The sequence below is a fragment of the Priapulus caudatus genome, unplaced genomic scaffold (assembly GCF_000485595.1).
Source record: "Priapulus caudatus unplaced genomic scaffold, Priapulus_caudatus-5.0.1 Scaffold599, whole genome shotgun sequence".
NCBI lineage: Eukaryota > Metazoa > Priapulida > Priapulimorpha > Priapulimorphida > Priapulidae > Priapulus > Priapulus caudatus.
This window is the reverse complement of record NW_014577660.1, coordinates 65,311-83,773: the sequence shown is the minus strand read 5'-3', so window position 1 is coordinate 83,773 and position 18,463 is coordinate 65,311. Positions and strand designations below refer to the sequence as shown.

Genomic DNA, 18,463 nt, shown 5'->3' with positions numbered 1-18,463 from the left:
TGTAACTATGATAATGAAGTCTGTTTATGTAATTCAATTGCCACACAAACATAAACAAGACTAAAAGCAGGAATACTGTCAGCATTTTTTAGCGCAGTGCAGAAGTAATTCCACAGAAGAACTGTGAAGATCTGAAAACTGCATTTTTCATTTTCTCAAGCACTAGAAATACTGCTGGTGACTAATTACAAACAGTTACATGGAAACTGTGCTAATTTGAAAAGAATATAGGTTCTAGGAAACTCCTAATCATAAAGGCTTCACCAAGATCCTGCATCCAAAATTCGTTGAATATGATTCCGCATCCAAACTGAACATATCCTCGATGTTAAACATAAGATTTTAAATCTTATGACTGTACATTTACTAGGTCAGTAATCTGCAGCAAACATCACTTCTAAAATGTAAGAACTGGCACAATAAATTAAGCGATCTATCAACAATGCAATGTGGTACTAACAAATGCACGTCATCTTAACAGTCTGGTAAGTAGGTCACAACTAAAACAATAGTTTGATCAGCAACAACGATTAATTCAACAGCCACCAGCAAGTGATTTTCTAGAAGCTTAAACTAACTAGCAATAACATCTATAACAGTTCACTTTAAGATTTAAAGAGTAGGCCTTTATCACCCATATCGGGATTGTAACCTTTCTGAAACCTGTTTCCGGGGAACCTGGAATAAGCTGTAACTAAGGCTTTCGCATCCTCTGCATCCAGCATCATTTCGGGAGCATGCAGCAGTGGTAGCTTGAACAGCTTCAAGATCACTTCCTTGTGCGCGTACTTCTTGCGTATGTTCGCCCACTCCCAGTCGTTTTTGACGTCCCAGTCGGTGAACTTCTCTTTCAGTTTTTGGCGGCTGTCCAAGTCCACACGCTCTATGTCCTCAACCACCTTGTCATGTAAATATAGGACACTTATGAGAATGATAAAAAATTAAGCAGAACATGTGCACTGTTTAGATTCAGTGATACAGAAATGATTACGAAGACGGAATGCACTAATACTGAAAAAATTGAACGTTACTGTAAATTAGGATGTAGATATAAAGGTATGCGCTAAAGAGTATTTTTTTAAATGTGCCAATTGTGACAATTATTTTACAATTAAAAAAACAAAAACGCAAAAGTAAGCTGAAAGCGGCGCGCTGAGAGGTTCTGTTGAATAGCAAGCAGTTTGTTACGAATTCAGTAACCTACCATCTCCGCGTCGCCGAACTCCGCCCAGTCGTAGATGAGAAGGTCGCTGCTCTTGTTCATCAGTGGCAGAAACTGCTGCTTGTATACGTTCTCGAGCGTCTGCAGGTAGGTGGCGTTGAGCACCTTGTCGCTCTGCACCTCGTAGGCGACGTTGCGCTTCTTGATGCGGTCGACGAGCAAGTTCGTCGGCACGTCGAGGTAGACGACGAGGTGAGGCTTCAGCAGCTCGCAGATCGTCACATCCTTGATCTCGTTGTAGCAGCGGCGGCACTCGCGCGTCATGTAGCCGAGCTGCGTCATTGTGTCAACAAAGACAAAGTCACTCCACGCCGATCGGTCCATGACGACGCCCTGGCCGGTGCTGAGCAGATGCAGCAGCGCGTCGCACGCCTGGTTCACGCGCAGCCAGTACATCATGATCTGGAAGTTGGACGCACGCGGGTCATTCGGGTTCACGTAGAAGTCCTTCAGCTCAAAGCTGCGGACGCTCGGCGGCAGGTCCGGGTCGGCGTCGCGGAAGTCCTTGCCGTACGAGTTGATGTAGAAGTCGTCGATCGTCGCCTCGGGTACGAAGTGAAAGTCGAGCTCCTTCGCGAGGTTTTTCGCGAGCGTCGACTTGCCCGCGCAGATGTTGCCGTCGACGACGATGACCTTGGTGTTCTCGTCAAAGCGGCTCGTCGTCTTGTCGAAAATTGACCGCATAAAGTTGTACTTGACGTCCTCGTACGGGTAGGGTGCCGGCTTGTCTGGATTCGGTATTCGTATGTGCTTTCCCGTGATAGGAGCTATCTGTGTCACTGCCTGTGAAATTGGTATGCAAAGATTGATTGAAGGAGATTGAATAAATCAAGCAAGCCCTCACCTGCAAGTTAGGTGTATTTTCACACCAGCGGCAGTGTAGAATTTTAACATGGCTTTTACATAGAGGCCTGAACACAAATATAAAATTTTGTGATACCTTATCCCCAACCTCCTGATGTAGGAATTAAAACTCTGTATAGCTGGTTTAGATTGAAGCTAACCAGGATATCAGGATATTAGTGCCTCAATCACAAAACACACCCTCAACACAAGACAACACAGAAGTGCCCAAGGTGTCCCAGACCATTCAGCCCCCATTTTCAAGTGCTTATCACTATGCCATCACTACATGCCCATAATTGAACTTGCAGACAAAAATATCACGTATGTTATAACATATATTATTACCTGGAAACATGGTAGCTTTCCTGTAGTTCCTATTCCAACAAGTCCGGGTACTTTTGCAATAAACCCACGTCCCACTGCCCATGCCATGGTTACCTTTGGGTGTTTTTCTTTCTACACTCCCATGCACTTAACTTGTTACGCAATGTATATATATGCAACCTGCAAGGAATACAAACAAAATTATTTGCCTGCTATAATTTTAAATGTGACAATTGTGATTGCCAGGGGTGATCTGGGCAGGTTGTTACATACACAACTACGTTCATTGGTCACACAAGTGAATAGTGCCGACAAGAACTTTCGGAAAATAAATGGGCAGTTACTCTTCTTTACATTGCAGTGCAGCAGTTTTTAGCAGGATTTTATTGGTTTAAATGGACAAATTAAATTACACTGAGGTGGAAAGGTGATAAATTGAGCCAGTTAATCGTTCCCACTACAAGTCTCAGATGCCAATGTAAAGGTAGTTATGTGTTTGTTCTGTGATAGTGAACTGAAGCAAACATTGTCTGATTTGAAACTCATAGTTTCCCACTTTCTTGATCTTTCTGTGAGTTTGAGCACAGATTTGTCCCTGTGTGAGTGTGTTGCAGAGGAGCATTCAGAATTATTTCAAATAATATTAAACGATTATAATATAATAATATTATTCGATAGAAAATATAAACATTAGAACTTTGGTAGTGATTAAGTGAATTCAACTTGTTTATTTACCATAATTTTCTTACTGAAATGGCACAATTACTTGGCTGTAGGCACAGGCACTTGGAACGTTTCAATAATAATAAAAAAAATAAACAAAATGTATTTACTACCAAAGTCTTAATGTTTCTCTACTCACTTTCGCCTATTATTACCGATAACGTCCTGTAAATTCCATTCAAATACTCCTCTGCAACATACAAGTACACCGCACGCTCGCCTCTGTGCGCAAACAATGAGTGTCAATGACACTGTAGCTCACCACAAAAAAAGGACACAAATGAGTGAGTGAGAAGAAGTCGGTTTTAATTGAGCAACCATCGACGTACATTATAGAAACGATTGCCATTTGTATATCGCAATAATAATTTATAAACCAAAATGAATCACAATTTGTGACGGTAGATGGCGCTATACCCGCTTTGTAACGATGGCGTTCAAAATAAATAGGTTATGCTGCGTTCCGACATGTTTTGTAAAACTTTACTCTAATATAGACGTTTTATCGGCAGGGTGGAGAGGAAATACCAATTTTGCATTAAAGATATTGTAATGTATTGTTTTATTATATCAATATTGCCCATACTAGATGGCGCCAGGGGTTCACCCCTGAAGAGGACCAGAGTAATGATGCGACCGCATTGTACGTTTTGTTTCTTATACTTGGTTTTAATTCACAATAAATCTATGTGAATACATCCCAGATATTGTCAATGAAATCTTGTAAAACGAACCAGACGAGTGTCACACCACAGACTGTTTGTTATCTGCGTTATATGCTATATAATTGCCAAACCCTACCTAATTTGCATATTTTTTTTAATATCAAAACCTCTAGCCCTTATTCATTTACATACCAAAAATGAGCAAAATCCGTTTAACCTGATCTGACTAATGGCAAATCCCTTTTTTGCCAAAAAATCGCCGTGGCTCGAAAGTACGCCGACTGGCGTGCTCCAAGATAGGACGTTTAATATGGGAGCACAGCAGTAACAACTATAACCAATTTCAAACATGTGGGTCAAACTGTTCCTGAGTTATCGTTGACCAAAGCCAAATGTTGACGGACGGACGGACGGACGACGACCCATGGAAATGAATAGCTCATCAAAAACCCACCACACTCCCAATAAATTAATAAAATATGAGGTTTATTTGGGGCTGGATCGTTAAGCACAGAGAATATAGCGGTGCATGCATGCAGATATAATAGACTGACAGCACAGTATACAGTGTATCTGTTTTTGTGTACTTCAGCAAAGAAAATCCTCGTTCACAGGTATTACAGTAGAGGGGCAAACATTTGAGGTTTGAGATTTACGCTGATCATGTAATGACCATGCCTGGCCTGGGGGCCGGGTTTACATGTTGATGTGTGCATGTTGTGTATATCACTGTATCCACCGATTGTTTCATTCGCATTGTTTTTTTTTCATTCAAATCTTGTTGCAGCAAGGCAGCACGATGTTGTGTCTGTGCAAAACAATGCAAGGGATTGGTTGAAACAGAAAAATACAAGGTGCAAAATTAACAGGAGTCCGGAGTCAAATACTCCCCGATTTACTGTCGGACATCCTGATTTGACATATGCAGGAGTCCGTGTGACTCCCTGAAAATTCTGACATACTAATTAGTTCGTTCCAGAGTACAGCCTGGCGGAATTACCGTATTTTTCAGCTCATGTCCAAAGAAAATTTGGCAGACGTGCAACCGCATGAATCATAAAAATAAGCACATGCGTTACTGTTAATATCATTAATTTTGAACCTCAGACTACAGACTCTCATTTTGCTGCGGACTCGCTCTTTTTGAGGGTAGGGAATCCGTTGGACTCCCGTGTTAAAAAGTTAATTTCTACCCCTGAAAATATCATTATGTCTAGACATTCAATGGAAAAAAATTGCTTGCCCGAACGGGCAAGTGCAATTTCAAGTTACTTGCCTGGGGCGAATTTTGGTTGCCCAGGGCAAGCAGGTTTGTCGCGCCCTGGCATACCCGTCAAACTATAACAAAAGTGCCCGTATATCATCAGAAACTCTCTAACCGCACTACACGATTGTTTTGGCCAATGAACGTAGTCGTGTGTGTGACGTCATTCCCACACGCACTATGCTAGCTCGGCGGGCCTCGAAATGGAGCTCAGAGGAAGGCAGCACTTCATCCCGGCATGCAATGTGCCGCCATTATTCATGTATAAATAGGCACTTCCTCCTATTTACATTTTGGCGGAGTGGGAGTTTTCTGCAGAAATTCACGAGATATCTATGGGTAAATGAGGCAGTACCAAATAGCAGTTGTCAGTTACAATTCAAGCAAGTGAACATTTAGCTACGCATAAATTACGAAATGAGGCTGTTGTTGCTGTATTTGTGCTGCGTTAGTGTGAAACGAAGCGAGCATCGTACGAAATTTTCGGTCACGCATTCCACCTGCTCTATAGATTATAATTTTGTTGTTTGTGCACAGTGCCAGTGGTAGTGGCGTGCGTGCGTTGTAGGCCTACTTGTGACGTGTGTTGAAGAGGAGCATTTGAACGGTATTTACAGGAAATTATCTAACAGAGAAAATAACAAGAGAAAATAACAGCGATAACAACAGGCAAAAGTGACCAAGTGAGTAGAGAAACATTATTAAAAAGACTTTGGTAGTTAATACATTTCGTGTTTATTTACCATCATTTCATTATTGAAACGTTCACCACACAACAGCCGCAGGCTGTGCCCGGCGTAGGTGTTGACTATCGTGTACACAATAATAGTACTAGTACTAACTAGTAATTAGTAGCTAGTATTAGTTACTAGGGTAAACATCAGGTTTAGCGTCGTAAATTAACTTGCAAACGCCACCGCCAGATGGCGATACGCGGTCTATCGGCGTTTCGGGCGTATCAGTGGAACATCGTCAGCACTCTTGTAGTTCTGGTACAGGGTAGCGAAGGAGCAGTGTAGGGAAGAGGAGGGGGAAGGGAGGGGGAGGGAGGAGAAAGTTTAGAGTAGTACTAGTAGGTGGAGTAGGGATAAGCTAGTGAAGAATGAGAAAGGGGAGAAGGGAGAAGCTGGTGGAGAAGAGGAGGGGGAGAAGCTGGTGGAAGAATGGAGGAAGGGAGAAGGGAGAAACTGTGAAAATGAGGAAGGGAGAAGGGAGAACTGGTGGAGAAGAGAGACGCTGGTGGAGGAGGAAGGGGAGAAGGGAGAAGGTGGTGGAGAAGGAAGAATTAGGGGAGAGAGGAGAACCAGCTCTCCCCCGCCTCCTTCTCCACCAGCTTCTCCTCCTCCTCTCTCCTCTCCTCGCTCCCTCCACACCACCTCTAGCCTTCTCCCTTCCTCCTTCCACCAGCTTCTCCTTCTCCCCTTCCATCCCTTCCTCCACCAGCTTCTACCCCTCCTCCTTGCCAGCATCCTGCGATCTCCCCCTCCTCCACCACCTTGCTCCCTTCTCCCCTTCCTCCTCCACACAACCACCCTCCCTTCTCACACCAGCTTCTTCCTTCTCCAGCCAGCTTCTCCCCCTCCTCCACCACCCTTCTCACCCTCTCCTCCTCCGCACCAGCATCTCCCTCCATTCCCGTCTTCCTCATTCTCGGACACCAGCTGTCTCCCCCTCCTCCTTCTCAACCAGCCTTCTCCTTTCCCCCCTCCCTTCCACCAGGTCCCTTCTCCCCCTCTCCTCCACCAGCTCGTCTCCCTCTTCCTTCTCCACCAGCGTTTCCCTTCATGCCCTTCCTCCCTCACACCGCGCGCGCGACCGCGTACGCCATCGTGCGGCGGTGGCGATTTGCAAGTTAATTTACCGACCGCTAAACCTGGCACTCGTGTCAGAAACAAAAATTAGTCGCAACATTAGTCTTATCCTATTAACTTCCACTCGTAAACCGTTGACAGAAAACATCGTAAGGTACGAGAACGAAAAATCTTCGCGAAATTATCCTCATAACATTGACGAGAGCTCAGCAACCCTCTCGAACTTTAATGTATAAAGTTGAAAAATAACGACATTTACACTACGAATTACATTATAAGTGATATTATATTTTATAATAATGAATAAAAGGTGTTTTTCTTGAAGAAACACGTCAAAATCATAATTATCTACCAGCATCAATTATAAACAATAAACCAATACATTTACAAATGGCGGTATGGCAGTTTGTTCTCGCATGTACTACCAGTGTTCCACGCTTGCGCTACGCGTCACTCTCGTGAGGCGGGCGTGTTTATCAGTGAGTGGAGAATGAGTCTTGTTGGCAGAATTAATTCATGACCACGTCGTTTTCAATGAGAATATACATTATGTATATGTGTTACGCCATCAATAATATGCATAAATTACTGTGAATGTACAAATAATTGTAATCAATTTGAATTTTGTTGATTTGATTCCATCCAATCAGCAGGCTCTGGGATAAGTTCCTGTTATCAGTAAGTTTGTCCTAGAGTACGCTTGCGAGGCTGTTTCTGCTCAACGCTGAGTGACCTCGCAACATTAGCCAGGCTTTCATTTGTTAACGGGCGCGATCGCGCTCAGGAACGCTCGGCACCCGCACCGGTCGGACTCAAAGATGAGGTGCAGCCTGGGGTGACGCAGGGACATCATCAGCTAGCCCCTAGGGCGATAAAAGGCTGGGCTTTGAAAAATACGCGGGGCGACAGGGCAAAAGTCGATGTCTACTTGATGCTTGCAAAAGTCCACGCGGCTCGAGCAGGGTGGAGTTCGTCAAAAGACTGTAGGAGGGTACAAAAAGGGTTAGCACACAGCCAAGCAATTTGGTGGTGTGTAAGTAACTGAAAGGATATGGCAGAGGTACAGGCTCTGGATTACTACATCTGGTTATATATTACGTATATAAATACAACTAAACAACATCATCCAAATACCAGGTACCTAATACGGTGATAGCGGCGTCACAAGTTACCATCGCGCTCCGTTTTCTACCTGATAACGTGGCGAGACAAGTGGTTTCTGCCGACGTGAAAACAGTGCGGTGAAGGCTGGAGGGGCTACACTACGTGCTGACTACGTGACAAGGTAAACTGGTCTTGGGCTAGTTTTGGTTGAAAATCGGATTTGTGATGATATCTTTGTGCTGAAATATGCAGGTCAGTGGATTAGAATCTCTACGGATGGAAAATCAAAATAATAAAACAAAGTTTATTTTTACATCCCGATCACCTCTTTTATAATCTGTGTGCTATGTTGGTTGTTGATGAAAAGCGAATGTAATCCCATGACGAAGCCATTGGAAATGAATGAACGTGAAGATGAATGATAAATCAGTAAAGAGTTGAACATGACATCCCAAATTTTCGTTTGGATTTCACTTAGCACTGAGTGACTCTGCGCTCATGGATCACATCATCACAACCCAAGAGGCTATGATCGGAGAGGCCCTCCAAAGGAGGCCTCTCCATCATCCCTTTTAACAGGTGTGATTTTGTAGTGGAGCTCTCCATCATGCTCTTAAGGGGTGTGATTTTTTAGTGGAGCTCTCCATGCGATGCTCTATAGAGGGTGTGAGTCAATAGAGCGTGAAAAGAACCCCCTATGGTGGTCCTAGGAGTGCATTAGTGAGTCCATCGACTGTAACTATTTCAAAATCTGAAAGCCTGCCATAGCATTAGTCGTAAGTGGTTATACGTATCATAACTTATCATTAAGCTTTAACGATGTTTCTGGACAACAGGGGCCCCTGATGGTTTATACCAGTTACTAGTTACTTACTAGTACTAGTACTGACTAGGGTGAGTATTGCGACCTCAAAAAAAAACCGTAATTTGGCAATATATTGCAATACGACCAAAACCAGTATTGTCAATATTTTGCCAATACCGGTATGTGGGAAGTGTCAATACCAATGCATAGGATATACTAAGCAATTTGATGGTGGAGAAGGAGGATGGGAAGAAGCGTGGGGAGAAATGAAAGTAAGGGAAGAAGGGCAGAATGTGGTGGAGAAAGGAGGGGAGAAGCTGGTTGAAGAAGAGAAGCGCGGAGAAGCCTGGATGGAGAATGAGGAAGGGGAGAAGGGAGAAGCAGGTGTGAGAAGGAGAGTGGGAGAGAGCTGGTGAGGAGGGAGGAACTGGTGGAGATGAGGGGAGGAAAGGAAGACGGTGGTGAGGAGGAGGGGAGAAGCTTGCGGAGAAGAAGGAAAGGGAGAAGGGAGAACGTGGGTGGCGGGGAGAGAAGGCTTGTGGAGAAGGAGGGAGAATCGGTGGCAGAAAAGGAAGGGGAGAAGGGAGAAAGTGGTGCCGAAGGAGGAGGGGAGAAGCTGGTGGAGAAGGAGAAGGGAGAAGCTGTAGCGAATAAAAGAAGGGAAGAAGGGAGAAGCGGTGGGAGAAGGAGAGAAGGGGAAGGAGGTGGATAAGAAAAGAGGAAGGGAGAAGCTGGTGGAAAGAAGGAGGGGAGAAGGAGATAAGGGGAAGGAGGGGGAGGAGGGAGGAGAAGGAGAGGGCGTGGGGGTGGGAGAGGAGGGGAGGGAGGGGTGAGAAGGGAGAAGGCGATGGCAGAAGGAGGTAGCGCGGAGGGCGAGAAGGGAAGGAAGGTGGGTGGAGGAAGGGGATGGAACGCGTGGGGTGAAGGGAGGAGGGAGAAGCTGGCGATGAAAGGGAGAAGGGGATAAGTGGAGTGGGAAGAAGGAGCTTGGTGGAGGAGGAGGTGGGAGAAGGGAGAGAGAGGGATAGAGGACGGAGGGAAGGCGTGGAGAAGGGGTAGGTGGCGTGGAGGAGGGGAAAAAAGCTGGGGTCGAAGCGAAGGAGGAGTAGAAAGGGGGGAAAGCACGGAGAGAGCGTGTGAGAGAAGAGGAGGGGAAGGAAGCTGGTGGAGAAGAAAGGAGGGGGAGCGAGACTGGTGGGAGGAAGGAGAAAGGGGAGAAAGAGGGGAGAGAGGGGAGCTGGTGGAGGAGGAGGGGAAGAAAGGGAGAAGCGTGGAGGAGGAGGGGAGAAGGGAGAGAGGTGTTGGAGGTAGGGGTAGAGGAGGAAAGCCTGGGGGGGAGAAGGAGGGAGAATGCTGGCTGGAGAAGGAGGAAGGGGAGGAAGGGAAAGGGGGCAGAAAGGAGCCTGGTGGAGGAGAGGGGAGAAGGGAGAAGGGGATAATGAGGAGGTGGGAGAAGGGACGGCTGGCTGGAACGGAGGAGCGGGGAGAAGGGAGAAGATTGTGGAGGAGGGGGATAAAGCTGGTGGAGAAGGCAGCGAGGAGGGAGAAGGGAGAAGCAGTGGTAGACCGAAGGGAAGGGGAGAAGCTGCTGGAGAAGAGGAGGGGGAGAAGGCAACTCATCGAGTGGAGTAAGGAAGGGGGAGGAAGGAGGAGGGTGAGCAAGAGAGCTGGTGAGGAGGAGGGGGAGAGAAGGGAGAAGCGGTGGAGGAGGAGGGGGGAGAAAGCTGGTGGAGAAGGGAGAAGGGTGAAGGAAGAAGGCAGGAGGGAAACTGGTGGAAGCATAGAGGAGGGGGGAGAATGGAGAATTCATGGTGGAGAAGCGAGCGGGGAAGAATAGCTAGATGGAGAAGAGGGGAAGCCTTCGAGCCGAGACTTCGTCCCCTGCCGTTTGTTGCCACGCAGCTCTCCTTCTCACCTTCGCTCCTCCAGCCACTCCCTTCTCGCCCTCCTCTCCCCTTGGCCTGACCTATCTCACACCGAGCTTCATCGCCCACCTCGCTCCCTCTCTCCTACCAGGCTCTCTCCCACTACCATCTGACAGAGGGCGGCGGCCCGCGGTAGAAGCACACGCCTCTCGCTCTCCTTGCTTCTCGCCTGACGCTCTCCCGCTGCCTCTCTAACCACCCCTCTACCCTATGCCTCGCGCGCTTCCTCCTTCTCCCACAGGGCGGCCAGCTCTCGCCCTCCCCTACCATCGCAGCCGATCACGCATTTCGTACTCTGCCTCCTGCCCCTTCTCCACATGCTTCTCCTCGCCAGCCAGGTCTCCCCTTCACCAGTCCTCACCCCAGCTTCTCGCTGCGAGCTTCCCTCCTCCTTCTCCACCACGCTTGCTCCCTATCTTCCCATTAGCGTGCGGCGTTCACGAGCGGGAACGTGACCGCGGGGGTAACGTGCAGTTCGAACGGCTGTTATCTTATCGGGACATCCGTACCGATACCCTATAGGCGTGACGCCTGAGCTTAAACAGCGTTCACGACTGTAGTTTGGAATGTACGTACGCTCCTTATCATGCTGGCGCATGGCGAAGGGAACGATAGATTTACGCCAAATGGCGGGTTTATAAGTGTGCTTTTTGCACTAACGGATACACTCTCTTTCTTTTCGTGTGTCCCATCTCTGTGTGTTGCGCGCTCAGGGCCCATCTCTTTCCTCTCTCTCTCTCCTCCTCGTCCCTCTCTCTCTCTCATCTCTCGGTCTCTCTTCGGTCGTCTCTCCTCTCCCTATCTCTATGGCGTCTCCCCCTCATCCTGTTCTCATCTCCCTCTTATGGTGTCTCCACCGTCTCTCAACTCCCCTCTCTCTAATTCTACTGCGTGCTCCTCTGTCTCTGTCTTCGTTCTCTGCTCTCTCTCTCTCCTCTGCTCTTCTCGCATCTCCTCCTTCTCTCTCGTCGTCCCTCTCTCCCCAGTTCTCTCTCTCTCTCCGCCCAAACGTGAGCGGCGTATACGCGTATAGCTAATAGCCGGTCGTCACTAGCGGTGAGCGACGTCCGCTATACGACGCGTATAGCTATATCCAAGTACGTAGGAAACCACCAAGCGAATTTTGTCATGGGGGGGGGAATACTGATGACGCGGTGTTCGAAACGTGAGTATATGCTATACCGTGTCAGTCTTCAAGAACGAGCGGAATTTATGCCAGGCGAGTACGCACGAACCTCTGTTTCGTATGCGTACGAACCGTGGATTTTGCTATGTGTGAACGCGCTAGTGTTAAAGGACTACACGACGCTGTACTGAATTCTAGGCGCGGACTCGCTAGAATACCGGCCGCTGACTGCATAATTGGGCTCAAATACTGGGATACTGGAAACTGAGAAACTGAAACTGAAACGAAAACTGAAATCAGTGAGCCTCGCTTCAGCTTGTTTCGCCGGTCGCCGCGCGCAGGCGCGAGGCACTCGAGTGAGCCATAGCTAATAATGATAGACTCCCTGGTTGCCAGTGCTCTCTGTCTCGCTCGACGCGGGACCACGTCTGCCCGCATGCAGTAGTACCCGAAAATAAGAGAGTAGGTGAATTGATTACTGTTAACTTAAAGACGCAAGCGCGTGGGTTAGAAATTAACCAAACGTGTAAAGCATTAAAGACGCCAGGCTAAGGTGGGTGCATTGCCGTCGTACAATTAGACCCGCAGCCTAGGTGGTTGAAATTACAGGTGTACCGTTGGACGCAGCTAGGTGTGTTTGATTACCGTGCGGTTACATTAGACGCAGCTAGTGAGTTGAGTTACAAGCGAGCATGCCCCCATTGGCAGTTGGTCGCTTTTCACCAGTAATACGTATCGTCGTGTAGGCATTTTGCTTTCGTAATACTATACAGCCGGCCAGTGGCAGTAATTTCGAGAGCCCATTAACCATATAGAGCATAAAGGCAAATGGTCAAGTAATTTATTTCACTGCGTATCATTATAAACCAACTAAGTGGGTTGAATTAAGCGTGTACCACTCTAAGAAGACCCAAGCCTCTAAGGTATGAAAGAGCGTTGAAATTATATCACCGTGGTCATTAAACGGAAAGTTCCCGATGATCCCTGAGTATTGATTGAAATTCAACGTGTACCATTAACGTATCGAGTTTTCAAAAGCTATATGGCAATATTACCGTATAATGCCGGTATGATCGTTACAGCCGCCTAGCCAAGTCTAAACAGGTGGGTATCTATTGACATGTCCTTACTCACTACTTTAGACAGCGACCGATCTTATGCGAGCATATTGACGTTGAATTGCACCGTGAAAACCTGAACTAGTGTATAATAAGAAACGACTAGAGGTAGACTAGTATAGTACTAGAGTACCAGTATTATAGGTGGAGTTATCATTCAGTTTAAGCATATGTAGAGGTGCGCCAGCCTTAGATGGGGATTTGAGATATGTACATAACGGTCATTAGACCGGCTAGAGTACGTAGTGTCGAGAGAGCGTGTATAAATTGCAAGGACACTGTAACATGCGAATACCAACACGTGTAAAAAGGTGGAGTTCTAGTTACCCGAAGTTTTAATAGCAGACATTAGTGGATTATAAACTGTTCCCGTTTTATTCTCAAGCATAACGGATTGCGAGTGATCAGATTAACACGTGTACATTAGCTGTCAAACGCCTCCAGCTAGGTGATGTCTATTGATATACAATAAGAATAACACAATTAAATCAACCGCCAGGCCGTGCGAGGCATGTGCCCATAGTTAGATCACTGAGAATAGTAGTAGAGCAATCTAAGCGTGAAGACAGATCCTGAGTTAGGTTTTGCACTCACTCGGTGAAACTTAGAACGCGACCGACAGACATTAGTCAGCATGCATCTAAAGTCGGATGATTATCGTGATAATTAAGCAAAAACGTCTCCAGCCCTAAAAGGTGGGCTGATGTCACCGTTGTTAATCCCGATATGAGAGTAGCGTTATTAACTTCGGCAACTAAGGCTCGTATGCTTTGATTCACACGTGTACATTAAACGCAGCTAAGGTGGGTTGACTACACGTGTACATTAAGCACGGTATTTCCCCGTTCAATGATTGAGCAAATAAATTGAGGTGTATGGTAATTGACGATTACACTGCTAGTCATTATTTAAAAGAGATTAATGCCATCAGAATGCTAAGATGGGACCCCTTGATCACCATCCGTGTTAAGCCCACTCTACGAAACTCACACGCCTAAGCGTGGGCCCATCTCTGCATCGACCCGTCGTGACAATGTTGAAAGTAACGGGTAGACCATAGGTCTGCTGGGGTATACCACATATCATGCCAGTCAAAGACGCAGCTAGGGTGCGGCTATCTTAGGAATTACACCGTCGTCCCATTAAAGACCAGCTAGAGCGGAGTTGATTAAACCGTGTACCATTGAAGGCGAACCGAGCGGGTAGTGAAGTGTGATTACGAAAGCGAATCTACGTCTTACGAGTTGAGAAAACCGACTGTTTCAAAGAGGTTGCAGTACTGACATAACTGTCTAGTCCTGTTTCAGCCGAAAGATATCACACTATGTTCGAGCGCGGCGCTGAATGTATCGATCTACACGTGTATACATTGAGACAGTCGAGCTGAAGCCGAGAACCATAAATGTCGGGTTTTTTTATATGATGTAACAACACGAGGAATCATTAGAGACACAGCTGCCCAGTCTCTAGAGGTGAATACTTTGATTACAACGTGTACAAAGAATTCGTCAAAATATAAACGGGGAAAGTTAATTAAAGTTCGACTGTTAAAGTACGCTCGCAATAGGTAGGCATGGTTGTAATTCTAATTACACACAATCAAAAGTATACAGCCTATAGTCACCGCGCGTTTTATCTGTATTCCTACCCTGTTCAGCATTAGCCTGTCAAGCTAACTGTCGGCCTCTGATGATGGATAAATACTTGTCACATTAACGCCAGGTCTAGGTGCGTGTTGAAAACTTACCACGTGAAACCACTTACGGAACGCAGCCCTGGGACTATATGAATTAACACGCTGTACGCACTGTAGAGACCGCCGCGCCAGCTAAGGCTGGTCTCGATTACGAACGTGACAATTAAAGACGCACAGCTAGGTGCGCTTGATTAGCTGGTAACATTATATGACGTAAACAGCTAGGACTGGCCATCATGAATTACACGTCTACATTAAGACGTCAGCTAGGTTAGTTCAATTACACCCGTGTACATAAGACGCAGCTAGGTGGTTGATCTCAACACCGTGTACATTAAGAACGCCGCTACGTGAATTGATTACACGTGTAACAGTTATAGTTCACGACAGGACTAGGTTTGGCGGCTTGATTCCCGTTGTACATTTAGAGACGCGCAGCTAGGTGGTTTGATTACAGCGTGTACATTAAGACGCAGCGGTCGCATTACACGTGTAATTAAGAACGCCCAGCTAGGTGAGTGATTTACACGTGTACATTAAGAAACGAGCTTAATCCGTCGTACGCAGCGCTCAGCGTGAGTTATTCACGACTAACGCTATAAACATTAGAAACAGAAGAAACTAGTTGCGGTCTGACATTAATTCGTGTTAAGTAAGGGACGCGCCAGTCTAAGGTGGGCTGTGATTACAACGTGTCATCTTTTAAGACGCAGCTAAGGTGGTTGAGCTGGCATTTAGGGGCCACCAGCTCGCAAGATATTTGCCCATTTCGATTCCGAACCTGGCAGCAAGAACAGCTCCAAGTCCGCGAACCGGCAGTCTAGTAAGCACAAGCAACTATCTATGCTATATATAACAGGACGTTGATAACTTGATTATAATGTAGTTATAGTGTTATAGAGCGTTAGGTTGTTAGAGTAGTAGTATATAGTATAGATACTAACATATTATATAATGGTTGTTAATAATACGTAGTCAATAGATCGTTGTGTGTTGTAGCTGCAGGTGCGGGACTTTGCTTGCGCCAGTAGATTCGATCCACGGCCCCGACCCCCCTATTTCCCCTCCCCCTCCACCCCGGTGTTTCAATTTCATCCTGGCGAGAACCCTGATATGCTATATTACTACTCCCTGCTAGTAGTAGCTAGTAGTACTGAGTAACAGACACATTGCAGTAAGGGTCTATGGCCCGGCAGACGGTACTGCCGAAACGTACTCCTGGACCCGGTTCCACAGTGGTGGATTAACTATTAAACCTTGAGTTAAGGCTAACTCTGAGTTAAACTCAACAACTCTTGAGTTAGTAAACTGCCAGTATAAATTTGGTTCATGAGACATGGATTAAATCCTGAGTTAAAGTAACTCAGAGTTTAGTATCCCACTAATCCACGACGATTAGTACAGACAAACATGATAGACGATCATAGACGGCTATAAGACGATAGACGCATGATAGATGCCGAACATGCTGGTATAGAAGTGGTTACATGAAAAAAACGTTATAATGAAAACTGGCAGCGATAAAAAAATGAGGAAAAATATTTGTTGCCAAACGCGGCTATTGCGACATCACTAATAGCGTAACATTTTCCTCATACTATCACAGTACGGACAGCTCTGGTACGGTGGCCATGAAGTGGCCGCAATCTGTACAACAAATGTAAACCAATCACCTATGTGTCCACCGGCAGCGGGGGATCGGACACGGATCAGTACTAGATAAAACTAATTAGCTGTAGTACTAGTACCCTGAGCTAAAACTAAACCTCGTAGAAACTAGCTCTAAAAGGATTATATCGCAAAACTATCTACAACTAAATCGAAATGTAAACTTGATTTTGAACCCTGAGTTAAGAGTTAATCCGGTTCATACCACAGGTTCTCCCTACGTGAAGCAAGACGGGGCGCCCGCGCCCCGCTTTGGGAAAAGCTCCCCCCTGTTTCAATCGTCTGCGCGCGCCGTTTGAATTACCTCCCCCCGATTAATTCCACACACAATAAAAGTTGACAGCGCCCGCGGAATCGATCGCCAAGAATTCCCATCTTCGACCAGGACCCGACGCGTGATTTTTTACCGGTACCACGCAATGCACTGCCAGACCATACACAAAGTAAAGACAGATTAACCCTGTACCTGAACCCAACACTACGTAACCGCTATCCGGCTGCATCTTATATATACAAGAACCGGCCACAATAGAAGTACCGCTAATGCGGTGTGCGTGGCGATTTTACGCATTAATGTAGTGGTACGGTAAAAACACGCCCACCTGATTGTGGCGGGTCGGACCGCGGGGCCGAGGATTGTCGGAAGCAGAAGAGGTGTGCGATAGAGAAGAGGGGGCGTCGGCGGCCCGGGACCGCCGCGACGGCCAGTAGTTTCCCTCCCTCTTCCTCCCCCCCCGCCCATGCCCCCTCCCCCTCCCCCCTGTTTCATTTCATCCCCGCGGGATGAAGCCCTAACTCAAGTTAACTCTAACTCTCTCAGAGTAAATTTTAACTCAGAGTTAACGTTAATCCACGACTGTGGAACGGAAAGTTTTAAGCTCTGAGTTAAACTTTAACTCAAGTTAAGAATTCAACTCAAAGTATAAACTGCTCTATAACTGCTGGCGGCTGCGCGATTGCTGCACGCAAGTTTAACGTGCAACACGCTGCCGCAACTACTTTGTTGAATCACGGGGTGAGTCATGGCCAATCAGCGCAGCCGCCAGCGGTTGGGCATGCCGCCTTTTTGCCTGGTAGCATTCGAAGGATCTTTTCGCATGGATATTTGAGGAATTTCTGTGATTTGAGCGCATTCTGGCGGGCCGATTGTCAAAAATGGCGGGTGTAGCTTGTTCAGCAGTCTTCTGCGATTCCAACTATAGTTGGAAAGTGGCGTTACCTGCAGGAACACCGAAGTTGTAACTGATTGAAAACGGTGAGTTGTGGAAACTGCGGCGGCGAGTTAGGCACCATGTTGTTATATATATAGTCAATGGCCACGTGTGTGCTGTAGCTGCAGGTGCGGACTTGTTCTTGCTGCCAGTAGAGTAGGCGAGTAACGGTCCGGCATATTAGATAGAACCAGGGTACGTTCCGGTATACCGGACCGTACCCAGGGTACGTTCCGCCGCTTCCGGCAGTACCCTTATGGGCTTTTTTTAGGGACATAGACCCTCTCAGCCACAGTCGTGACATGCGTCTAAACATAGGAATTGCTCCGACCTGTGATTGGAAAATAAAAATAGAATTCGTGACGTTTCGTTTCACCGACACCGGTCATAGCCGCGCGTGCATATTTGCTAATTAATTAGACTAATCGCGCTTCAATAGTTCACAGAGATTAAGGATAAGACATGACATGTGTCTATAATACAATACTCAATACTTGACAATAGCTAGAATTTATAGAAATGTAACTCAAATCGTTCGCTCCATATGATAGTTAGTACACGTTCCTACCGGTCATAACAGATAGCATAATAGCGTCCAGATCCAGATAGCATAATACTAATAGCGTATGCGGCGGGAGTGGGCGGGGTCTATTTTTATCCTCCAATCACAGGTCGGAGCAATTCCTCTGTTTAGACGCATATTATCGGTCGTGAGTGGATTGTAGGCTTAGAGTTACTCACATTAACTAACTATACACCCATAATTTAATAGTGCGCACTGACACCCAGCTTACGTAAACGTGAAATAGTACACTAACTAATAACTGAGACAGTAAAATAATTAAAATTGTAACAACAACCTTGATAAAACGCTCTTTCGGCAGCCACGCTAAAACAAGCGACGTATTCGACAGTGGGCTACTGAAATGACCAATCACGAATTTATTATCTCTGC

General features: G+C 46.4%; 1 protein-coding gene across 1 annotated transcript; it reads right to left on the bottom strand.

Annotated features, from left to right (window-relative positions):
• Positions 1-73: 73 nt before the first annotated feature.
• On the bottom strand, positions 74-18,440 carry LOC106812003 (NADH dehydrogenase [ubiquinone] 1 alpha subcomplex subunit 10, mitochondrial-like). The gene is made up of 4 exons (XM_014815749.1): positions 18,369-18,440; positions 2,414-2,572; positions 1,205-2,005; positions 74-899 (listed from the first exon to the last, which is right to left on the bottom strand). The coding sequence occupies exons 2-4, from the start codon at positions 2,498-2,500 to the stop codon at positions 606-608; spliced, it is 1,182 nt and encodes a 393-aa protein (XP_014671235.1). The 5' UTR covers positions 2,501-2,572; positions 18,369-18,440; the 3' UTR covers positions 74-605.
• Between the last annotated feature and the right edge of the window lie 23 nt (positions 18,441-18,463).